The sequence below is a fragment of the Coenobita brevimanus genome, chromosome 57 (genome assembly GCF_032717465.1).
Source record: "Coenobita brevimanus isolate Jiangsu-jjx chromosome 57, ASM3271746v2, whole genome shotgun sequence".
Classification (NCBI taxonomy): Eukaryota; Metazoa; Arthropoda; class Malacostraca; order Decapoda; family Coenobitidae; genus Coenobita; species Coenobita brevimanus.
In genome coordinates, this window is record NC_137010.1 from 21,416,990 (window position 1) to 21,440,058 (window position 23,069).

General features: G+C 45.6%; 1 protein-coding gene across 2 annotated transcripts in view; it reads right to left on the minus strand.

Annotated features, from left to right (window-relative positions):
- lost (methenyltetrahydrofolate synthase domain-containing protein lost) overlaps positions 1-23,069 on the minus strand; it is a 328,112-nt gene that overhangs the window by 115,255 nt on the left and 189,788 nt on the right. Inside the window, exon 8 of one of the 2 annotated variants that reach the window (XM_080274442.1) lies at positions 8,673-8,865. In XM_080274442.1, the coding sequence (XP_080130568.1) occupies positions 8,673-8,865 (193 nt within the window). Of the gene's footprint in view, positions 1-8,645; positions 8,866-23,069 lie in introns of both variants that reach the window. The other variant, XM_080274441.1, reaches the window with a different exon arrangement.

Sequence of the window (23,069 nt, forward strand, 5' to 3'; positions counted from 1 at the left end):
GAATGCTGTGAGGTGTATTTATAAGGGTGCTAAGGCAGCAGCACGTGTGGATAGTGAACTCAGTGAATTTTTCTATTTGAAGGTTGGATTGAAACAAGGATGTGTCATATCTCCATGGTAGTTCAGTCTGGACATGGATGGGGTTATAAAAGAGATACAAAGTAGGGCAGTGGATACTGGAGCAGCCCTAATGAAAGAGGGGAATGTTTGGAAACTCCCTGTACTGTTGTTTGCAAATGATACTGTGTTGTTAAGTGAAGACAAAGGAGAGCTGCCAAGCTTGGTGGATGAATCTGGGAGAGTGTGTAAGAAATGGAATCTAAAGGCGAATGCAGGGAAGAGTAAAGTTATGGTCTTCGAGAGAAGTGAAGTCAGTGAATGTACAGTGAGGTCAGATGAGGGGGATATGGAAAATGTGAGTAAGTTTAAGTACCTGGATAATGTGATGAATAAGGATGGAAGTTTGGAGCGTGAAGTGCTTGAAAGGGTGCAGCAGGGAAGAAAGGTTGCTGGTTCCTTGAAAGCAGTGATAAGAAACGGGGAAGTGAGCATGGAAGTGAAAAAGTTACTACGTGACAGTACTGAGACACCAACTCTAGCATATGGAAGTGAAGTTTGGACCATGTTGGAGGGACAGAAGTCAAGAGTGTGAGCAGTGGAAATGAGTTATTTGAGAGGAGCATGTGGAGTCACAAGGAAAGGCAGTGTGTCATATGAGGATGTGAGTGTTGTGGTGTGGATGTGGATGTGAAAAGACGTATTAGGAGAAACACAATGAGGTGATTTGGCCATGTGGAGAGGATGGAGAGTGAGAGACTGACAAGGAGAGTGTATGTGAGTGAGGTGAAGGGGGAGAGAGGGAGGGGGAGGCCAAGGATGAGATGGAGGGATGGAGTGGAGAGGTCTATGAGAGAGGGGGGTGTGAGCTGCGAGCAGGGCAGTGAAATGGCGGGGGACAGGGCAACGAGGAGACAATTTGTTTGTGGCCACCCCATATGGGATTAAGGCGTCTGGCAATAGATAGATAGATACATAGCAAGTCTCATGCATGTTCTGCTGGGGTAAAGGTAGGCAGGCACAGACCAAGACTGTTGGAATTCCTGCTTGTGAAATCAGAGAAGCCAGGTACTGTACTGTACATTGTTAAACTGGAAAACAATATGCTTCTTCTTCTAAGTGGTAAGTGGTGGTGACCATCAACCACTCACTTGATGTAGTGCTGCCTACTTCTTTCTAAGCCTTTCTCATTCTTTTTCTGTGCCTGCCCTCCTCTCTTCCTATTTCTCCCATCTTTCCTGTCACTTCTTATCGTTTTTCCTTACTTTACAAGTGGCTTTACATTGAGTGACAAGCCAAATGGCTTCCTGCAAGCCAAGAAACCATTTACAGTAAAAGTCCAATATTTCGGCATCCAATTCCCCAGCAAATCTGACATTTCGGCAGTTTTGAGAAATAGTCCCATTTACGAAAATCTCCGATCGTTCAGCAGATTCTCCGATTTTTTTCATCAGTCTTGAAATTCTCCATGAGGCTCGCCAGCTAGCTACCCGCCTTTACCCGCCTTAGTGAGTGAGATAGTGAAAGTGATGGAACGAGTCTACCACTGCCATGAAGCTCAGAGGCTAGCTCTTTCTCCTATAGCATAAAGAGAGGACAAACATGTAGTGAGTCTAGCATGGGAAAGAGAATCTGTTTTGCCATTCTTCCGCCATTCTTCCGAGTTGTTGCCGTGCTGCTGCCGACTTCTCTTGATTCTTCTGTGTGCTTTGTGAACTTCGTACCGAAATACCTCTGAAATTACTATTCGAGTGTGCTGTAAGCACCGTAACATCAGACAGGAGCTTTGTAACACCTGAGTGGACCAGCCGTGTGTTGTGAACAGTATAAACATCTTCTGCGTGCTTTGAAAATGGCCTCCACGTGTGGAAAGTTAACTGGTGTTAGCAAGAAGCGTACACATAAGATGTTGACTATTGCTCGAAAAACTGAGCTGTTGAAAAAATTAGAGGCTGGCATGAGTAGGAAACAGATTATGGATGAGTTTAACGTAAGCTCCTCTGCTCCCTCCTCTCCATCACCAACAGCAGTCTCTGAACCTCAAGCTCTACTGCCGCAGCAACAGGGAGAAGAGTCCTTAGAGCCTGTTGCAGGACCCTCTACTGCTGGAGACTTCTTCCAGCAGTAGCAGACTCCAATCAACCCCATCTATTGTACATATGTAAGTAAGGAACCTACTATAAGTTTAGGTAAGTGCATGTGAACTTGTAGGCCAACTGTACCATTACATTTATATACAGTATGTTCACTAATTTCTTTATTTTTCATATTCATGTATAGTACTGTATTCATTACAGTATTGTACAGTATCAAACAGTATACAGTACTCTCTCCAAACACATTTGTAATGATATGAGTAATGATGATAGTGTTCACCGAAACATATAAGGTACTGAGTGGGTAGGGTTTTCGATAATTAGGCAATTTTGATATTTCGGCACTTGCCTGGTCCCATAGATGCCGAAAATTCGGACTTCTACTGTACAATACTGGGTGGTAACCATATAACCAAACCATACGTGCTCCCTATGTGTCAACAAGTGGATTCGTGGAGGGTTAGTGCCCCTCCCCGTAAAACAAATAATTCAAAGTCAAATGGCCACCCCTTACGGGATTGTGGAGTCTGGCAATAGATAGATACATAGATTCTTTTCCAGAGTCTGATTGAGTGTCGTCACTCGTCTGCTGGTCGGCAGTCGCAGGTCCGTCACACCAGTAACTGATGTACCAGGCAATCTCAGAAGTGAAGCATAAACATTTGGCTTATGCCACTTTTCAGCATTTGAAGCCTCAGTTATGTAGTCCCATCCAAAGTAATTATTCTATCTATCTATTGCCAGATGCCTCAGTCCTGTTTGGGGTGGCCACAAACAAATCACCTCCACGTCGTCCTGTCCCCCGCCACTTCACTGCCCTGCTCCCAACTCACACCCCCCCCCTCTCATAATTATTATTATTAATTGCGAATACTTGAACAAGTGTATATATTAATGCGCTGTAATGAAATACTGAAAAGTGTTGAAGTTCACTGGTCTGCTGGTCAGCAGCCACAAGTCTGGGGAACAGGGCCAATAAAAAAAAGTTCATATGAGGAAGCAAAATGTTGAGCGATCTCAACAAAGAAGCATGAGCATGTGGTCTACGTCATTTTTCAGAACTGTATTTGAAAACTCGAAATGTTAGTCCAATCCTGGAGTTCTTGGAAGCAAAATGTTGCGCTATCTCAACAATGAAGCATGAGCATGTGGTTGATGTCATTTTTCGGAAATGTATTTGAAAACCTCAGATGTTAGTCCCATCCTAGAGCACAGTAACCTCTCAAATAACCCAAGGGTTAGGTTCCTGGAGAGGTTGCATTAGTTAAAAACGCGTTTTCTGAACAAAATTTTCCCATAAGAAACAATGGTAATATTGGGGGTTAGGTTCCTGGACTCAGGGAAAGTCTACCCATTTGGGGAGTTGTGCTACTCTAAACTTAAAAGCAACAATATTAATCTGAAGGAATATACAAGTAAAAAACAAAAACAGTATATCTGGGGAGAAATACACAACATTTGAGCCTTAGTTGGGCCGAAGCATTGTTTACTTCTCCTCAAATACATAATGTTTTCGTTTTTTACGTGGATTCTCTTTCAATTCTGCTTCATTCACGGCATTGTGAAAGTTCCTCAACATTATTAATGCATTAGTAGGTCATAAAAACACTACAGTAAAAGCAACATTTTCATTACAGTAAGTAGGTCACAAACAATAACACACACAGCCTCACTTCATCTAAGCATCACTCGTCGTTTGCTGCTGTCCCTCCTTACCCCGCTACCCCACCTCCCGCCGCTCCCCACCCTAAATTTGTTGTCTCTCCTCGCTCTGCTGTCCTTCCTCTTCCTCTGACTCCCGTGCTACTGATGATGAAGATAACTCCCTTATGTTTTCTGTCTTCTTCATAAAGAACTGCTCTATCTTGGTCTGAGTGGTTCTCTTCTTTCTCTTCTGCAGCATCAAGTTGTAACAATTTAGATCTACCATCACTTTCCTGGCCAAATTTTGTCTGAAAATGAGCCAAATTGCTCAGAATGGGGCCAAACTTCATTTTCGAATATTATAGTTCGAATAAAACCAGTTTAAGCAACAGACAAATAAAAAATTGTATTTATACATAAACGGCCACACACAGTCTATCAGCTCAGGACTGTCCAAGGCACGCGCGGCTAATTTGAAACCATCACGTACGTGTAAAGTCGCGTTAAATCAAGAAACCCTTGTTAGTTAAATATATCTCCTTAAATATTTGCTCGTGTTAAAACGAAAAAGCGTTTTTTAAACTCGTGTTAGTTGAGAGGTACTGTAATTAGCTGAGTTAACTATTTACACAGTGCCATTTAAACTGCTAAGTACTCCATTCAACAAAGTAAATACAGTATACATGTCTTCTTCAACTTACCTAATTAATTGGTTCCTGCAGCTCTTATATAAGTCAAATTTTTACCTAGTCCGTATTTACTCTTGGTGTTGCATAATATCTTTAACTAATACTCAATAACAACTCAATAATCATTAGTTTTTGAGTGGTAAGCATCAGTAAACATAAATTCAAAAGAATGTACTTTATGCATGAAAGTACTGCAAAAAAAAAAAAAAAAAAAAAAAAAAAAAAAGTATGTAGAGTGGAAGACACTGGTAGCCAACAAATTTCATGCTGTCTGCCACCGTCGCTGACACCACTGGTGCATCAGTGTGTCACCATGGTAACATGCCTCTCTCCTCTTTCCACTCTCTTAATGATGTCCACTTTTGTTTCCATCGTTATAGTGTCAATTTTTGCTGCTGCTCTAACCACCACCACTACTCTTCCATTTTTGAGACATGCTGTGGGTCAAAATAATGAAACACCCAACCGTGTACATCCTGCTACAACTATAACTGCATGTATACTGGCAAAACAAACAAAGAGGTGGGAAGCGCACATTTGTCACCAGGTGCTTGATTAACAAAGCAGGACTTGGTGTGCATTTTAAATACGTAAAATACTCAGAGTTAAATGGCCACCCCGTACGGGATTATGGCGACTGGCAATAGATAGATAGATAGACATATTTTTTAATTTTTTATCTTTGAATTTAGTCTTAACGTACCTGTACCTCTGAATTTATGTAACTTGAACTTATGTAAGCAGAGGAGTACCTGTACAGTTATCTGTATATCTAAAAGAGCAGTGTTGTTTGTTTGTCCTTCAATCACGCCCAAACCATGGGCCAGAGACCCCAAGATATTCTGAATCAGGGTGACCCAAGGAATGACTTGGGGGGGGAGGGGGGTCAAAATTCAGATCTGGATCATTTGATGTCACCAGTGGAGTGTTCGCCTTTTTGGCCCAGGCAATGCCGGATACCCCTGCAGTCCAATTTTTGGCATGGAGACTCACATGTCCTCCAGTTTGGACATAGGAAAATTGAGATTGACCTATGAGGTCATTTGAGGTCACCAGTACTACATGCTCAAACGACTGGACCCAGCAGCCCAATTTTTGGCAAGGAGACTTACATGACCTCCAGTTCAGACAAAGGCTATGCGAGGCTGACCTCCAAGGTCATTTGAGGTCACCAGAGGTCATTTGAGGTCACTGGTAATACACGCTCGAACGACTGGACCCAGCAGCCCAATTTTTGGCATGGACACTCACATGACCTCCAGTTTGGACACAGGCTATGTGAGGTTGACCTCCGAGGTCATTTGAGGTCACCAGACAGAGGTCATTCGGGGCCAACTGTAATAGCAAACAAGTGCACACAAATACTGTGCGTTAGTCTGCAAAAGCTGAAATAGAAAGTTCCTAGAACTCTTATGGTCTCTCTTCAAAAGCATTAGTGGTAAATGGTCTTTCTGGACTAGAACAAAAGACTGAACTAAAATAAACAGGATTAGAGTGTTTGCCTTTTTGGGCAGCAATGGTGGGTACCACTGCTAGTTATTATTAATTTTTTCTGATCAACTGTCAATGTCTTTATCCGGAAAACATATGCTTTACAATATCACAAATATAGAGTGGAAATGTATATTAGAATACGAGAATAAAGAACAAATGCTGTAGGGTGGTTAGTGAAGTTAGGCAGCTTCTGCAAAACAGGTATGGCATTAAAAGCCACTCGTAAGTGTAACCCTGTGCATTAATTGACGATTGTGGATCCAGAGAACTGGGTTAAACTCAACAGAGGAGAACCATCTGCCAACCATTTGAGGTATGATGCACACTGTACTGTAATAAGGTCTGTACCTGGTTCCTGGAAACTTGCACCTGGAATGATTCGTGCCAGAGATATGAGGCACTACTGTGATACTGCCTTAAGGGACTTCACTTGTCATAAAACTTCATAATCTAATCATATTGCTTTGTAATGTTCAATGGTGTTCTGTTCCCAATACCATGACTGAGACCAAGTGATGAGACAGTTATTTACTCTAGTTTCAGTCTGAAACTTACAGAACACTTGAAAAATTACTGTATCATGTTTTTATGTCACATACAGTATGATCATGTTTCCATCCCCACACTTGTCTCATAATATGTGCGCATATTACCTACATGTGACTAGATTGCTACGCTGTGTACAGTACTTTTTTCACAACACTGCGTTAATCAGTACTCTACAACTAGGACACTTTTTTGATCCCATAATTACAGCAGAATCTGAATAATGTTTAAACCAAATCAAATAATCAGTCAATGGCAGATAAGTTTAGCTGTCAATTTTACGTGCTTGTTTCTGAGGTCATTTAATATGGGACCTGATTTGGGAATGAAAATGGCAGTGATGTAATAAATTATGGTATTCAAGTTTTAGATGGAGTCCAAACTTTAAATGCTTGAATTTTTGAGGTTGCACTGTAATGAATAAAATATATGCCTACATTTCATAGTGACTATACATGAATACTGTAGTAGCACCTTTCCTCAGAAGTTGAACTACTTATGCATTCTACAGTATTGCATCACTGCACTGCCACAAAACCTTTCACAGCAACTTCTACCAGTGATGGTGAATACTAGACTACACTGCAGTGTAAACGACTTCATAATGTTGCTTTGAGGTTCTAACAGATCACAAAAGTATTTTATAGGGTATAGAACACTTTGAGGTATCCATAAGAGTAAATCTCACAATCCGGCAAAACTGCTTATTCGGTACCTAAAAATTCCGATGACTGCCAGTTACTGGGGGTCCTACTGTATTTTAACTCACAAGAGTTGCTGGATTTAAAGTTGGTATGATTGCACTGGGAAGGGTGTTTTTATGATATTCTCATGGGTCTTGTGGATAATCAATTACAATAACATGGCTTCACCAAACATTCAGATCCTCAATCTCTTCCCTGCCCCAGCAAGGTTATCAAACTCACAACCTTACAGTCAACAGTCTACTTGATCTCCACTTTCCCTATCCCTGTATTGAAGGTCTCTGGATATCCTGCCATTATTCTTAAGGCTTTGTTCCATGTTTTTGTATTATTTTATGCTTGTGGATGATATGGTGGGAATTCAACTTTGGTTCATGAATCATATTATAATGTTATGCAGATGAATTATTTGTAAACTATACTAAACAACTTTAGAACAGTTATCAGAGCATACATTCTGAGTAGCCTTGGCACTTACAGTATATTGTTTGTGTGTTAAGTAAGTCATGTGTGTATTCAGTGGGAGTGTAAGATCTCTGGAATGTCTATTTAAAGGAAAGAAATTGGTTTGAGAGGGAGAGCTGAGGGCAAACTTGAGATTCATGTGCAAAAGATGATGCTTCATTTACTTGGGGAAGCACTCATTCTGTTCTCTGTAACCATGTGACTGTGTGTCAAGTCTGCAGGGTTGCTACATAATGGGGGATGAAACTGTGTTTTGGTACAGCTAATCAGTCAGCATAGGATAGGACTACTGAGGAAGTTAGATGGATCGGTCAGTCTTTGGCTCTTTGTTTTGGTTGAATACATGTAATTGTGTTTGTTTGCTTGAAAGTGAGCCAGTCATATCCTGTCTTTGTCTCACACAACTGAGTTTAAGATTTTGTCTCAGTGCATGTCAAAAGCTGTTTGTTAACTGCTGCTAATGTGGTTCTGGTTGGCAGTGGTTTACTGTTCACTAGAGGGTTTCTGTTCAATTTATTAATGTTGAATAAATGATGCTACAGAACTACAAGTGAAATTAATACATCTCACTACTTATACATAAAAAATGTCACCTACATTATTTCCTTTATATACTACAACCACAATCACTATGTCTAATCAATGCTACCACTATGCCTACAACTCCCACCATTACTTATCTCAACACTACAAGAATCACGATCACCATGGTCATCTTACTACAACTACCACCGTTATGTCTAGGCAACTGTATCACCATGACTATATTCGCCAGTCACGACAATCACCATCCCCACAAACATCTTTTTAACAAGTACCATCACTATCTCTTAATACTGAAACCACCTCTACAGCACAAACCCTCACTACTACAACAATGCTTCTCACCATCACTATACCACTACAACTACAGCAACAGTTCACCACAACCTAAAACATCATGAGCACACCTGCACATTCTTGTTGGATCTTCTCACCTGGATGTTCTTCTGGCCTTTGTTGTCTTCACTTTCAGACCCGCTGCTCCTGGCTCTACCCCGGCCTGCACCCCTGCCCCGCCCTGCCCTACCCCCACGTCCTCTACCTCTGCCCCTGCCCCGCCCACTTCCCCGCATCTCCTCAGGTGGGGGTAGCTCTGCCCCCTCTGCCAAAGCAACATCTACACCATTCCTGTGTTGGAAAAACAAACTTTAAAAATATACTGCATAATATCCATGATAAAAAAACATGTCGTACTATCTATGATTAATATAAATGCTGTAAAAATCATCCAAAATTGAAAAATATAAAGTCACAATATTAAAGAGCATTATAAAAAAATATGTTGTCATATCATGCTGTCATCTTATCCATCATCACCATCATTATCATCATAACTGCCACTGACTAAAGAGAGTGGGTAAGATCCCAACACTGGCATAAAGGAGAACATACATTTAAAAGCTGAATCAGAAGAACTTTCAGTATTGCATAGATTCTCATCTTAAATGTCAGGAACAACCTGCCTAGCCCCAGGCTCCTATGCTCCTCATGGGGCAACATAGGATTGGATGATGATGATGATGATGATGATGATGACTCTGAGAAATGGACAACACAACCTTTTCGCTAACCATTCATTTTTGGTTCCATCATAATAGCAAACCATCACCTGTACACAAAATAATATGATTCATCATTTATTTTGTTTCATTTATAAAGGCTCCAACATGCTTGCATGAGTCAGTCTTGGTCCTTAATGACGGTTCTCCACGCTGTTTGTTTTCTGGCAGCCTCCCTATTCAGTTCCTTATCTCTGATGTTGCACTTTCTGACCTCATCCAAAGTCTTTTTCGACATGCCACTTGCAACCCCATCCCCAACATTCACACTTCTCACTTTCTGCACACAAATGTCATCCCCCATTCTCTCCACATGCCAAGACCATCTCTATCTACCCCTCCTCATCACAACATCAATACACTCCAGTCCCATCCTACCTCTTAACTGTTCCATCATAAACCTACCCCCCCCCCCAGGCCTCACATTCAAGGATGCACCTTCAGCACAACATGTCTCCCATGTAACAAAACTCTTCCACACACTGAAAAGAATCACCAGCAAGATCAATCCTTTCACGCCTGACAATCTCCACATGCTCTCCCTGACACATCACACACATGAAATAAGCATTATCTTGCAACCTATCTCTAATGCCACTACATCTCTTATGCACTATGGCAAACCACTCATGGCCTCTTTCCCTCTTTGACAGTACCACCACCAATCCCTTGCCTTTCGCAAAGGAGACAATTCCATCAACAGCACTTTTAGTAAAGGGGGGTATGCATGTCACATGCATCCCTATACGTTATAGTACTTCATCAACCTGATTCTTTCCTTGATGGGGTGCTTTCAAAGCTAGTATTCCAGCAGATGTCACCAGCATTGGGTCAAACACATTCCTATCTATCTATCTATCTATTACCAGACGCCTCAATCCCGTTTGGGGTGGCCACAAACAAATCGCCTCCAAGTCGCCCTGTCCCCCGCCATTTCACTGCCCTGCTCCCAACTCACACCCCCCTCTCTCATATACCTCTCCACCCCATCCCTCCATCTCATCCTCGGCCTCCCCCTCCCTCTTCCCCCCTCCACCTCACTCACATACACTCACATACACTTTGTCAGTCTTTCACCCTCCATCCTCTCCACATGGCCAAACCACCTCAGTGTGTTCCTCATAACGCTTCCTATCACATCACATCCAAACCACAACGCTCCTTTATATCCTCATTCGTCAGCCTGTCTCTCTATGTGACTCCACAGGCTCATTAAATTCCCTGTGCTGTTTAAAAAGCATATTTTTCTTTGTTAAATATCTACACTGTTGTGTGAAACTGTGAATCATGGTAATGTCACATACCATAATATAAATAATACAAATAGAACAGGTATATATAACATAGAATGAATTGTTTATATTTATCATAAATGGAAATTAAAATATCATTGATGGCATGTGATGGCAACCTGCCATTTCAGTGGTCCTATATTATTTAGTTTCTACTACATTTAGTACAAGTTAGGTTCTTAATACATAGTTTGTACAGACTGTAAATTACACCTAGTGGGTATCTTGACTCATTCAGTCTCTATGTGGGCAGAAATTAAATGTTGAATAAATAATGGGACTCAACATTTTGCTCACTCCCTTCACGCCTGCGCACAAAACAGTCCAGTACTTAAGTTTTTTCACGAGAGATTTGTTTTCAAAACAAACGCACGAGGACTAATGCTTAAAATAATACAATTTAGACTACTTGTGGTCTGGTTAGGTTAGATAAAGTAAGGTACTGTAATTGCTTTGGAGGGTCTGAGGGGGCAAGCACCACGGCCTTCTCAAAACGTGGCAACACGGGTCTTGTGGTGCACATGCGTGAAGGGAGTGAGCAAAATGCTGAGTCCCAATATTTACTCAGCATTAAATTTCTGCCCACACAGAGACTGAATGAGTCAAGATAACCACTAGGCATAATTTACAGTCTGAACAAAGTATGTATTAAGAACCTAACTTGTACTAAATGTAGAAAATTAAATAATATAGGACCACTGAAATGGCGGGTTGCCATCAATGATAATTTCCGTTTATGATAAATATAAACAATTCACGCTACGTTATATACACGTGTTCTATTTGTATTATTTATATTACGACATATGACATTGCCATGATTCACAGTTTCACATAACAGTGTTGATATTTAACAAAGAAAAATATGCCTTTTAAACAATGCGGGGCCTGTGTTTGTCCCAATGCTGGTGACATCTACCGGAATACTAGGCTTTTCAGAAGCATCCCATTAATAATCTGCTCATGACCTTTCATGTCTTATTTATTCAAACATTCACTAGCCACATCAGCATTTTGGCCTTGCTCACCTCAAACTCACTCACACATAGTGGTTTTCCTAGTTTCAGGTAGAACTGGATTTACAATCACAAGCTCCACAGTGTCTCCAAAATCCAAAGGATCCATAATTTACAGGCGATATCCCAGAGCTTTGTGTCTCCTGCTGATCATTTATTGAAAGCAGCTGTTAAAGATTTCATAAAAATGTTGTATTACCCCCTGGGGGTAGGGGGGGTTTCAAGAATACTCCCCCAGTATGCCTGCTTGTCGTACGAGGCGACTAAAAGGGTTGGTGGTGGGTTAGTGCCCCACCCCGTAAAAAGAACTAACTAAAAAAGCAAATAAAGCGCCTCGGACCCGGACGGACCATACGTTGACGACTAAGGAACGGACGAAGGACATTACATGGAATGTGAGAGGAGTGAATGATGAAGTGAAAGAGAGAGAGATTGTCCAGGTGCTTGAGGATGCAAAAGTGGATATATGTGGATTGACTGAAACTGACTGTGCCAGCTGACATAGATGGGAATGGAAGTGCTTTGGTGGACATCTGTGCTTGTAAGGGGTTGGCAATAACCAACACCTACTTTCGGCATAAGATGATCCACCGGTATACATGGAGAGTAATGAGGAGGATGGATGGTGAACTTGTTGAACGAAAGGCAATGATAGACTACGTGTGTGTGGATGAGCGAATGAGAAGACAGGTGTTGGATGCAAGAGTGTGGAGAGGGTGGGGGAATGGAGTCTCGGACCATCACTTAGTGATGGCCAAGGTAGAGCTGCAAAGAAAGTGGTTGAGGAGACGAAGGGGAAGACAGGAGGAAGCAACTCCTGTGAGAAGAGTGGAGAAATTGCAAGATAGTGAGAAAATGACAGCGTATAAGAGCATAGTGGAAGAAAGATTGGGAAGGTATGAGCTAGAGCAGATGGAAGGGGTGGAAGAAGTATGTAAGATATTCATGGAAGAGATAGGCGCAGCGTGTGAGGAGGTTTGTGGAGTGAGGAGGAGATGCAAGGGTGTGCAAGGGACAGCATGGTGGAATGATAAGGTGAAACGAGCTGTGGAACAAAAGAAGAAGGCATATGGTGAATGGTTGGCGAGTAGAGGTAGGGGAGAAGATGAGAGAGAGAAGAGAGAGGTATATGTGAGTAGGAGAAGGGAGGTTAAGAGACTGGTGAAGGAGAGTAAGAAGAAAGTGGATGAAGAGTTTGGGAGGAATCTGAGTGTGAAATGGAGGAAGAGTAAGAAATTGTTTTGGAAGGAGGTAAAGAAAGTAAGGCAGTGTGAAAGGGGAAATAGTAGGGGAGTGAAAGATAGGAATAATAGATTGTTGGTGGAGAAGAGAGAGAAATTGAGGAGATGGAAGGAGCACTTTGAGGATTTGTTGAATGTAGAGAGTGACAGCAGTGTGAGTATAAGTGGTTGGGGAATGGCTGGGAGAAGAAGAGATGAGAGGAGGGAGGAAGAGATCAGTAGGTCGGAAGTAGTGGAAGTGATGAAGAAGATTAAGCTGGGAAAGGCCCCAGGAATTGATGGAGTGTGTGGTGAAATGCTTAGGTATGGGGGTGAGATTGTTGTGGAGTGGATATGGAAGTTGTGTAGATTGGCTTGGGAAGAGGGAAGGGTTCCAGAGGACTGGAAATCAGGTATAATTGTTCCTCTGTACAAAGGAAAAGGGGAGAGAGAAGTATGTGGTAACCATAGGGGTATTTGCCTTCTTAGTGTGACTGGTAAAATATATGGTAGAATACTCATTGATAGGGTTAGGCATATGACAGAGGAGCTAGTTGGAGAAGAACAAGGGGGATTTAGGAAGGGAAAAGGGTGTGTAGATCAGATATTTGTTCTAAGATGTTTAGTGGAGTAGTATCTAGAGAAGGGAAGGAAAGTGTATGCTGCCTTCATGGACTTGGAGAAAGCTTATGAAAGAATAGATAGGCAAGGTATGTGGAAGGTATTAAGAATATATGGAGTGGAGGGGAAATTGTTGAGTGCTGTGAAGAGTATGTACGAGGGAGCTAGGGCTACGGTGAGAGTGGATGGTGAGCTGAGTGAGTTCTTTGATCTCAATGTGGGACTGAAACAGGGGTGTGTGATGTCTCCATGGCTGTTTAATATATATATATGGATGGGGTTGTAAAGGAGGTGCAAGGTAGGGCAGTGGATGTGGGGGTGGCCCTAATGAATGAGGGTGAGATTTGGAAGCTTCCGGTGTTGCTGTTTGCTGATGATACAGTATTGTTGAGTCAAGATGAATGGGAGTTGCAAGGTTTGGTGAATGAATTTGGGACAGTGTGTAGGAGGAGGAAGCTGAAAGTTAATGTAAACAAAAGTAAAGTTATGGTGTTTGAGAGGAATGAAGTCACAGAGTGTGCAGTGAGGTTGGATGGTGAGGATATGGAGAATGTGAGTGCATTCAAGTACTTGGGTAGTGTGATGAGTAAGGATGGAACTTTGGGAGATGAAGTACGTGAAAGGGTACAGCAGGGAAGAAAGGTTGTTGGTATACTGAAAGCAGTGATGAGAAATAGGGAGGTGAGTATGGAAGTTAAGAAGTCACTGCATGATGGTATTGTGATCCCTACCCTGACGTATGGAAGCGAGGCGTGGACCTTGCAAGAGGGGAACAAGTCAAGAGTGAGAGCAGTGGAAATGAGTTACTTGAGAGGAGCATGTGGAGTGATGTGGAGGGACAGGTTGACGAATGAAGAAGTGAAGGAACGCTGTGGGGTAGATGTGGATGTGGTTGAAAAGATTAGGAGAAATACACTGAGGTGGTTTGGACATGTGGAGAGAATGGAGAATGAAAGACTGACTAAGAGGGTGTATGTAGGTGAGGTGGAGGGAGGGAGAGGGAGGGGTAGACCAAGGATGAGGAGGAGGGATGGAGTTGAGAGGCATATGAGGGAGGGGGGGGTGAGTTGGGGGGAGGGGAGTCAAATGGTGGGTGACAGAGTGACTTGGAGGCGTTTTGTCTGCGGCCACCCTTTGCGGGATTAGGGCGTCGGGCTATAGATAGATAGATAGATAGATAGATAGACTTTATTTTTATAAACTGACTTTGCAGTAAGTTATAAGAACAATTCCATAATGATGCAGTTATATTATGTGTTGGGAAAAAAAAAAAAAAAAAAAAAAAAAATCCAAAAGAGTTAATATAGGAATACTACTTTGCATGAAAAATGATACTGAGAAACAAAAGGGCAACACTCTTCCATAATCACCTATTTACATTTTATTACATACAGGTACTGTACAACACTAATTTTCCAGCACTGGGTAGTTCGACACCTCTTTTAATCTGGACAAGTTGCAAGAGAGCACTTGAGATTTCCAATTAGTTTACCAGCTTGCCACAGATGGCGATGAGTGTAGTGATCCCTATATTTTGACTAATTCTTACCTTATTTTACTTACATTTAACCCTAGCAATGGCTTCTAACTAAGACGTAAGCACAGTATCAGTGATGGTGTAAAACGTAAGCAACTCTCCATTTCAATACTGTTGAACCTCCCTGATCGCAGTAAACTGGAATGCCAAACCAAAGCAGTGACAGAAACCCAATAACCAAGTAAGCAACAAATGGAAATAAATAGTTCAATGACCGAAGGTTTAAACTCACTTTTTGGCCTAATATCTGAATAATAACCTCTAAACAAACTAGAAGGACTAAATCAACAATGTTTACCGTGAATCTGCTACCGTGAATTGTGAACCAGATGACCCTTATCTCTCATATTCCTCATAACCGTGTGATCCAGCGTTGTTACTAAAATGCAACAGGACATCAAAACAGACTGCAATGAGCCACCAGATTGAGCCCACGGAGGAGTGTACACAGCGCGAATGAGCTCCGGGTGGAAACGGTTTAAGTCCACCTGGGCTGCGTGCCCCTATGACACGGAACTTGCCTGCCGCCACAATAGCAGGGATACAAGACGACCTGTCGGGCGAGCTGCCCACAGATAAGACCGGGGTGGAACTGTTTCTCCAGTTCCTAACAGCACCCTTGAGATGGCTGATAGCCGCTCACCCTCCTACAGGAGACAGCCTGAAGCCACTCCCGCCTTCGTCATGAGACGGCCTGAAGCTGCTCGGAAGGTGCCCCTCAGAGAGACAGCCTGCAGCCGCTCGCCCTCCTACAGGAGACGGCCTGAAGCTGCTCCGGAGGCCAAACAGGAGACGGCCAGTAGCCGCTCCCGCCTTCATCAGGAGACGGCTGGAAGCCGCGCTGAAGGTGCCCCGGAGAGACGGCCAGAAGCCGCTCACCCTCCTACAGGAGACAGCCTGAAGCCGCTCCGGAGGTCAATCAAGAGACGGCCGGAAGCCACTCTGAAGGTGTACTCGGAAAGTCGGCCTGTACCCGCTCTACCTTCCTGCAGGAGGCAGCCGGTAGCCGCTCCGAAGGTGTCCTGAGACAGCCACGGCTAGTAGCCAGGCCCAACTACCAGAGACGACCTGAAGCCACTCCTTCATCAGGTGCTGAGCCGGGTCCACCTACCCACGACTTGGAGGGAGCCCCCAGCCTGGAGGAGTATTGGAGAGGCCCTGTGACCACCACCGGGCTCTTCTCCCTACAGCCAGTGGAGACGCCCCTGATGGCCCCCGACGTCGGCCGACACTGCAGCTCACTTCTGACGGAGTCCCCGACCTGCGGGGACCGCAGCCTCCCAACCGCCCCTCAGACTCCCAGGCAGGACCTCCCTGCACCCAGACGCCGGAGATCCTCATCCTCCGTTAGGCGCCTGACTCAAAAGTTCAGGCGACTGTTCGGCCCTAGCCCAGAGGGCCGGACTCCCACCCCGAGCCCAGAAGCCTCGGGCCCCTACGCCCCCAGCACCCCCAGACGAGAGAGGACACCCCCACACGCTGTCCCCCACCCCCGGGACCTAGCCGCCCCTGGTGGATCCCAGCCCCCTCAGTAGGGAGGCTGAGCCTCCGCCGCCACCCCTGCGCCTGACTGTGACACGTCTGACCTGACAGTGAGTGAAAATGAACACACTCAGCATACAGACAGTGTAGGAGTGACAGAGTAAAGTGGGCTGGTGGTTCGAGCATAAAAGAAAGTGGTGGAAAAGATAGTGCAATAGTAAGACAGTAAAGGACAGGCCTACCATGGTGTATAGTGCCGCAGTAAGACAGTGAAGATCATACATAGGCCCCTGAGTTGAAGTTCCAGTACTGCCAGCCCTACCCGGGTACATAGTAAAATAATGTAAAAGTGATCTACAGGCCAAGGTACAGTGAACACTCTATGCAACAGTGACGGCACGTCTCGATAAGGTCACGTTTAGGCCCAGTGTAAAATATTAACGCTACCCTAGGAAATCGAGACAACCACCACCACCGGCCTAGGAAATCTAAACTCCCCCACCAACATAAGTGTCTAGCTCAAGTGCTGTTCCCCCTAACCAATCAGGTCCTGTACAGTATCCTGCATGATACTATTATTCCAAAACTGCAGCCCAAGGATTATAATTGTCCAGCTTGTTTGTATTTGTGACATCTGCTTGTTCCTGTGTAAGATTAAGTAATACACATGTAAGGTGGTGCCTTGAGTTTTTGTGTCCTGCCTCTCTCTTATTTGCCTAAGCTCCGGTTTAGAAAGAGAACCCCGCTACTCACTAGGTGCTCTAGGGATGGGAAGCCAACCCTAAAACAACTAGCATTACACTGGTGGACAGCAGTGTTCTTGACCCGGGCATACGAGAGAGGTGATCAGGATATACTATCAAAATGGCAACTAAACTGCATGTGCAATTACCAAAATTCGACCCCAAACAGTATGATGTTCACACATACCTGGCAATTATTAAACCTTTGCTGGATATCGGACTTGAGGACGATAAGCAAATAATCGCAGTCACGCTCCCATTACTAGGCAAAGCGGCAGCTAATATAGCACCGAAAATCGTTCCAGGGCTCACTTGGCAAAAATTTCACGAAACTCATGACTCAAGCTATCACTTCCTCACTAGGGAAAGTAGCAGCGCTGTCTCAATTGGACAGCCTAACCTTCGATGGAAATTTGGACGATACCCTAATCCAGGCTAGACGCCTGGTTACTGCTGCCTACCCGGAGGCAGATGACACCCAGGAACAACACGCCTTCAATACTCTCCTGAAAGTGCTCCCTAGTATAGTGAAGGAGCATTTCACAATCCATGACCCTACAGGAGACATGGATAAGGATATCCAACTGATACGTCGCCTCCTGACCTCCCACCCGCACCCAAGCAAATCAATGTGGTAAACAAGTTTCCCACAAATGCTCCGGCTCCCCCAGTCAAGCCACGCCCACCCATGCCCCACACCAGCCCCACCCCGGCACCCAGCTTACCTAGAGCACACCCCGCCCACCAACGCCCCATTCACAAGAAGAACCCCAACCTCATCCTAGTCAACCCCTGGGAGTTCTCCGCCTGCAGCTCCCAATGCCCCCTGCACGATATCAGGGACCAGCTAAAGGCTGCCAGACGAAAAACCACCACCCTGGGCAGGAGTAAAGTCTCCTCCCTAGATAATGAGGAGCCGGACGACGAACCTGGCCCCGTAGAGGAAGTCTAACCCAGGGAGCAGGAGCCAGAGGAAGAAGGAGGCCCCCGACAGTTGGATTTTTAGGACCGCCCCCGCACCTTCCCAAGGTGGCGGGGGCCACTTCCCCCAAATACCGCTCCCCAGTTTCTCACAAGATGAAGCTGAATGGGGTAAATGCCAGATTGCTGGTTGACATGGGAGCGGCCAGATCTTGCCCATATAGCCACTACTTCTCCCGTCGCAAGTCGACCTTTGGCTCGCTACTCCTAACGGCTACTCACCTGGTGGACACGGGGGATGGCCCCCCTGCCGATCCGTGGGGAAACACAGGCCCTGCCCGTCGACACCCATCAGCTGGCATCGGAGATGAACAAATTTATTGTATTCGACTCTTCTTGCTGAAACTACGACGGCTATCTGGGACTGGACCTGCTGCAGAAGCTGGGTGCCACCATCAACTGACAGAATAGACAGCTCCAGTTCCAGAACCCCCTCCCCCCCGTCCCACTAGGGTCATCTGCACTTGCACGCCCCAGCCCCGGCAGGAAAACTCCTCGCCCCCCCCTTCTCTCTACCCCCCTCCCCCCTCCTCTCCTTCCCCACCACCACCTCCTCAGCTGTCACTATCCCCCCCTCATCACGAGGCTTGGGTGCCCCTTAACCCCTTTAGTCCTAATCACATCAATTGATGCGATTTGAGTTTTATGCCAAAATGCCTAATTGCATCAATTGAATGCGGCCTGTAAAAATCTGCGGAGCGCTTGCTCCACCCCGATTATGACGTACATGGCTTCAGGCCAATGAGAACTCGTCCTTGATGTGGCATGAGGGGGGATTGGACCAACCCAGGCGGTGGGAGGGCACCCCCCTCTCGGCCGCCTCCATGCCACCCTCTACTCCACTCCCTCACGCCCTCCTTGTCCCATATCACTCTCCCACCCCTCCCACAACAACCTGCATCCCTTCCCACCCTCTCTTGCCCCTCCTCCCTCCCTGCTAGCTATGCCCCCCCCAAACCCCACCCCATCTCTCCCTCCTTGTCCCTCACTACCCTTCCAACCCCCAACAGGCCACCGAGTGTCAGGCCTGATGTACGTACCTGTTTCATATTATTTCTACTTCTTCCCAAATTTTTACACCTCACTCTGTTCATTAACTTTCTCACCTCTTACCTACCAGTTTCTGTACGTACGTAGTTAGAGAATGCTGTAAATTGTATCACATACGACGCATCTTATTATTTTCTTTTTTTCATTCTTCCCACCTGCCTAGATTAGCACCTCTGAGTAGTGTCCGTCTGTGTTAGTTTTCGAAAGACTATGAGGCAGGGCTACTCCCCGCACCTGTTTCATCTCACCACACATACAAACACACCTGTTTTCATAGCTGGTGTGATAAATTCCAATGAAATGGAAAGTTTCCACAAGAGAATTTGGTTGTTGCCGAAACTGTAATGATAAACGTGAATTGTAATGATAATGTGATAATTGTAATGGTGTGATGAAAGTGTAACGAGAAGTTGGAAGAGCAAAAAGAGAAATCGGAAACAAATTATTGCTTTCCTTTCTTATGCATGCATTTATAGCATTATTATTTTGATGTCCTTGATGGTTATAAACATTTATATGCATCTATGTTAGTTTTGGAATGACTATGAGGCCTTGTAGGGCTACTCCCCACAATTGTTTTATCTCCCCACACCTACATACACACCTGTTTTTATGGCTGGTATGACAAATCCCATTGAAATGGAGGGTTTCCACAAGAGAAATTGATTGTTGCCAAAATTTTTCTCCCCAAGTACCACCAAGGCCTTGTAGGCCTACTCCCCACACTAGTTATCTCCCCACAGCTACATACACACCTGTTTTCATGGTAGATGTTACAGAACACAATGAAGTGCTTTCTTTTCATGCGAAAAGCTGGTTATTTCCAACTCCCATACCTATATGCCTACTCTCCACAGCCTACTTTATCTCCCCACACCTATATACTGTACACCTGTTTTCATGGTTAGTGTGACAAAACACTTTGAAATGACCTGTTTCAATTTAAAAAATAGGTAGTTATCAAAATTTTCATGTTTTTTATTGTTTTCGAGGGGTAACTATCATAAACTTTTTTTTAAATTTGACGCGCGATTGTGCGGTAACCATTACGTCTATGGGGGTACGGATTGCGCTGTCAGGTGTGTAAATTCTTCCTCTTTAGCCAGAACACAGTCAATTTGCCCTTAGTGAAAGTCACCAAAACACCCCCAAATTGCGATTGTGGGAGGTACCCTGACTGAAACAATTGCGGTCTTAAGGGGTTAACCGGCCCTCAGGTACCTCCGTTCTATTCTCCTCCCTCCTTCTGCCCAGAACCCTCTCGGCCTGCCTCCTGCCCTCAACCTTCCTTCCCCTTCATCACTCGGTGGTCCGGATTGCAAATCTTGCTCCCTCACCCCTCACCTTCCCGAAAGGGCTTGTAATTGGAGAGATGGAAGAAGCCAAGCCCTGTGCCCCTTCTCCATCCCGCTCCCCCGCCCCTCTGCCCCCTATCCCTGACCATCTCTCCGCCCACCAATCAAGACACCCTCTGCCGTCTTCTGGACTTCCAGGACCTATTTGCGGCAGGACACACCGACATTGGACATACCACCTACCTAGCTCACGAGATCCATACGATGGGTCCACCAATCCGATAGCCATCCCGGTGGAAAAAACCCAGGCAACGGGAAGAGGTAGACCACCAGGTGCAGGAGACGATTGAAGCTGGAGTCGTCTCCCCCTCTACCAGCCCTTGGTCCTCCCCCATCGTCCTCGTAAAGGAAAAGGATGGCACGATGCGGTTCTGCGTCTACAGTATTACCGCTGGCTCAACGACGTCACCACCAAGGAAGCCACTCCGCTCCCGCGAATAGACAATACCCTAGACTCCCTATGCAGCGCATCCTGGTTCTCCACCCTCGATCTCCAGTCAGGGTACTGGCAGGTTCTGGTGCGGCCAGAGGACAGAGGCAAAACTGTGTTTTCCACCAGCAATGGGAAACATTATGAATTTAATATTTTACCTTTCGGCCACTGCAATGCCCCTGCCACCTTTTCAAGACTCATGGAATCCGTCCTCAGTGGCCTTACATGGGAGATCTGTCTGGCTTACTTGGACGATGTCATCGTGTTCAACCAGACCTGGGCCAACCACCTGCAGCGCCTTCGCCGGTTTTTTTCCCGAATCCGACAGGCAGGCCTCAAACTCCGGCCCTCCAAGTGCATCCTGGCCGCCAGAACCATCTCATTCCTGGGACATGTCATCTCCCAGGCTGGCATATCTCCCGACCCCGACAAACTCTGCGCCATCACGGACATCCCCCCACCCAGCGATGTCCATGGAATCCGAGCATTCCTTGTCCTGACTCCATATTACCACCATTTCGTGAAGGGATTCGTGCACATCACCAAGCCCCTCCACGACCTGACCCGAAAGGAAAAGCCGCTCATCTGGACAGACGAGAAATGAGCCGCCTTCCAACAACTTAAGGATAAGCTCGTATTTGCCCCTGTTGTCACTTTCCCCAACTACACACTTCCATTTCGGCTCTACACAGACATCTCTCTCATTGCAATTGGGGCCATGCTGGTGCAAGTCCAAGAGGGCTGCAAATACATCACTGCCTGCGCCGGTCGTACCTTAAATCCGGTGGAGAAGAATTACACCACCACCAAGAGGGAGTGCCTGGGTATCATCTGGGCACTCGAGCACTTCTGGGCATACCTATCAGGGACCCAGGTTACCACCATCACTGATCACCAGTCCCTCCAGTGGTTGCGACAGTCCAACACCCACAACGCACAGCTCATCAGGTGGCGCGAAACTCTGGAGGAGTTTAATTATGAAATCTCATACCGCCCCAGCAAACTCCATACCAATGCGGACACCCTTTCCCGACGCCCTATCAACGAAACTCAGCTGGAGGCCGACCTACTCCAACAATGGCATTGGAAGGATCCCTCAGCCCCTCTTCAAAAAATTGTACTGCCAAGGCGACTATCTGCTAGCTCCATCTGGGCATATCATTCTGGCCCCCGACGCCGCCCTAGATGCCCTACGACACCTGCACGCCCACAACGGCATTCACCTGGGCATGAAGAAACTCCTACAGGTTTTTAACGACATCTATTGGACGCCAAATCCCTCCACCCTCGCCAAGATTATCCAATCCTGCAGAGCGTGCGCCCTTGGTAAGGACATCACCCGTACACCCAGCTGGACGTATTATTGCCCACAAACCTTGGCAACTATTGGCACTCGACTTAGTGGGACCTTTGCCCCCGAAATCGGGCTATAGGTACGTGATTACATTCATCGACATGTACTCTAAGTTCGTCATAGCCTGCCCAGCGAAAGAACACCATGCTGTCGCAGTGGCTGATGCCCTGGTCCGACATGTTTTTCCTTACTTTTGTATCCCGCAGGCCATCCATTCAGACAATGCGCCAGAATTCACCAGCAAAATCTGGGAGGAACTCGCCCATCTTTTCGGTTATAGCATCCCCCACTTGTCCCCTTACTGGCCCCAAGGAAATGCCATGTGCAAACGCAGCCATTGTACCCTAATGAATCAACTCCACACCTGGACAGAAGCCACCAAAAATGACGACTGGGCCGTCCACGTAAAAATTGTGCAATGGGGCATTAATTCCTGCCCCCGAGAGGACGGCATCTCGCCCTACGAGCAAGTGTTCAGAGAAACACCCCTCCTCCTGCCCCTTCGGCAGCACTTGCAACCCCCTGCTTCCACCCCCACCTCTGATCCCTTACACCACCTCACACAACAGCTGACACACCCCCAATAAAACCTGGACCTCCGCCCCGACACCGCCTCCAACCCTTACAAGCCAGCAGATACCGTGATGATCGCACAGCTCCCCACCCCCCACAAGCTTGCTCCGCACTTT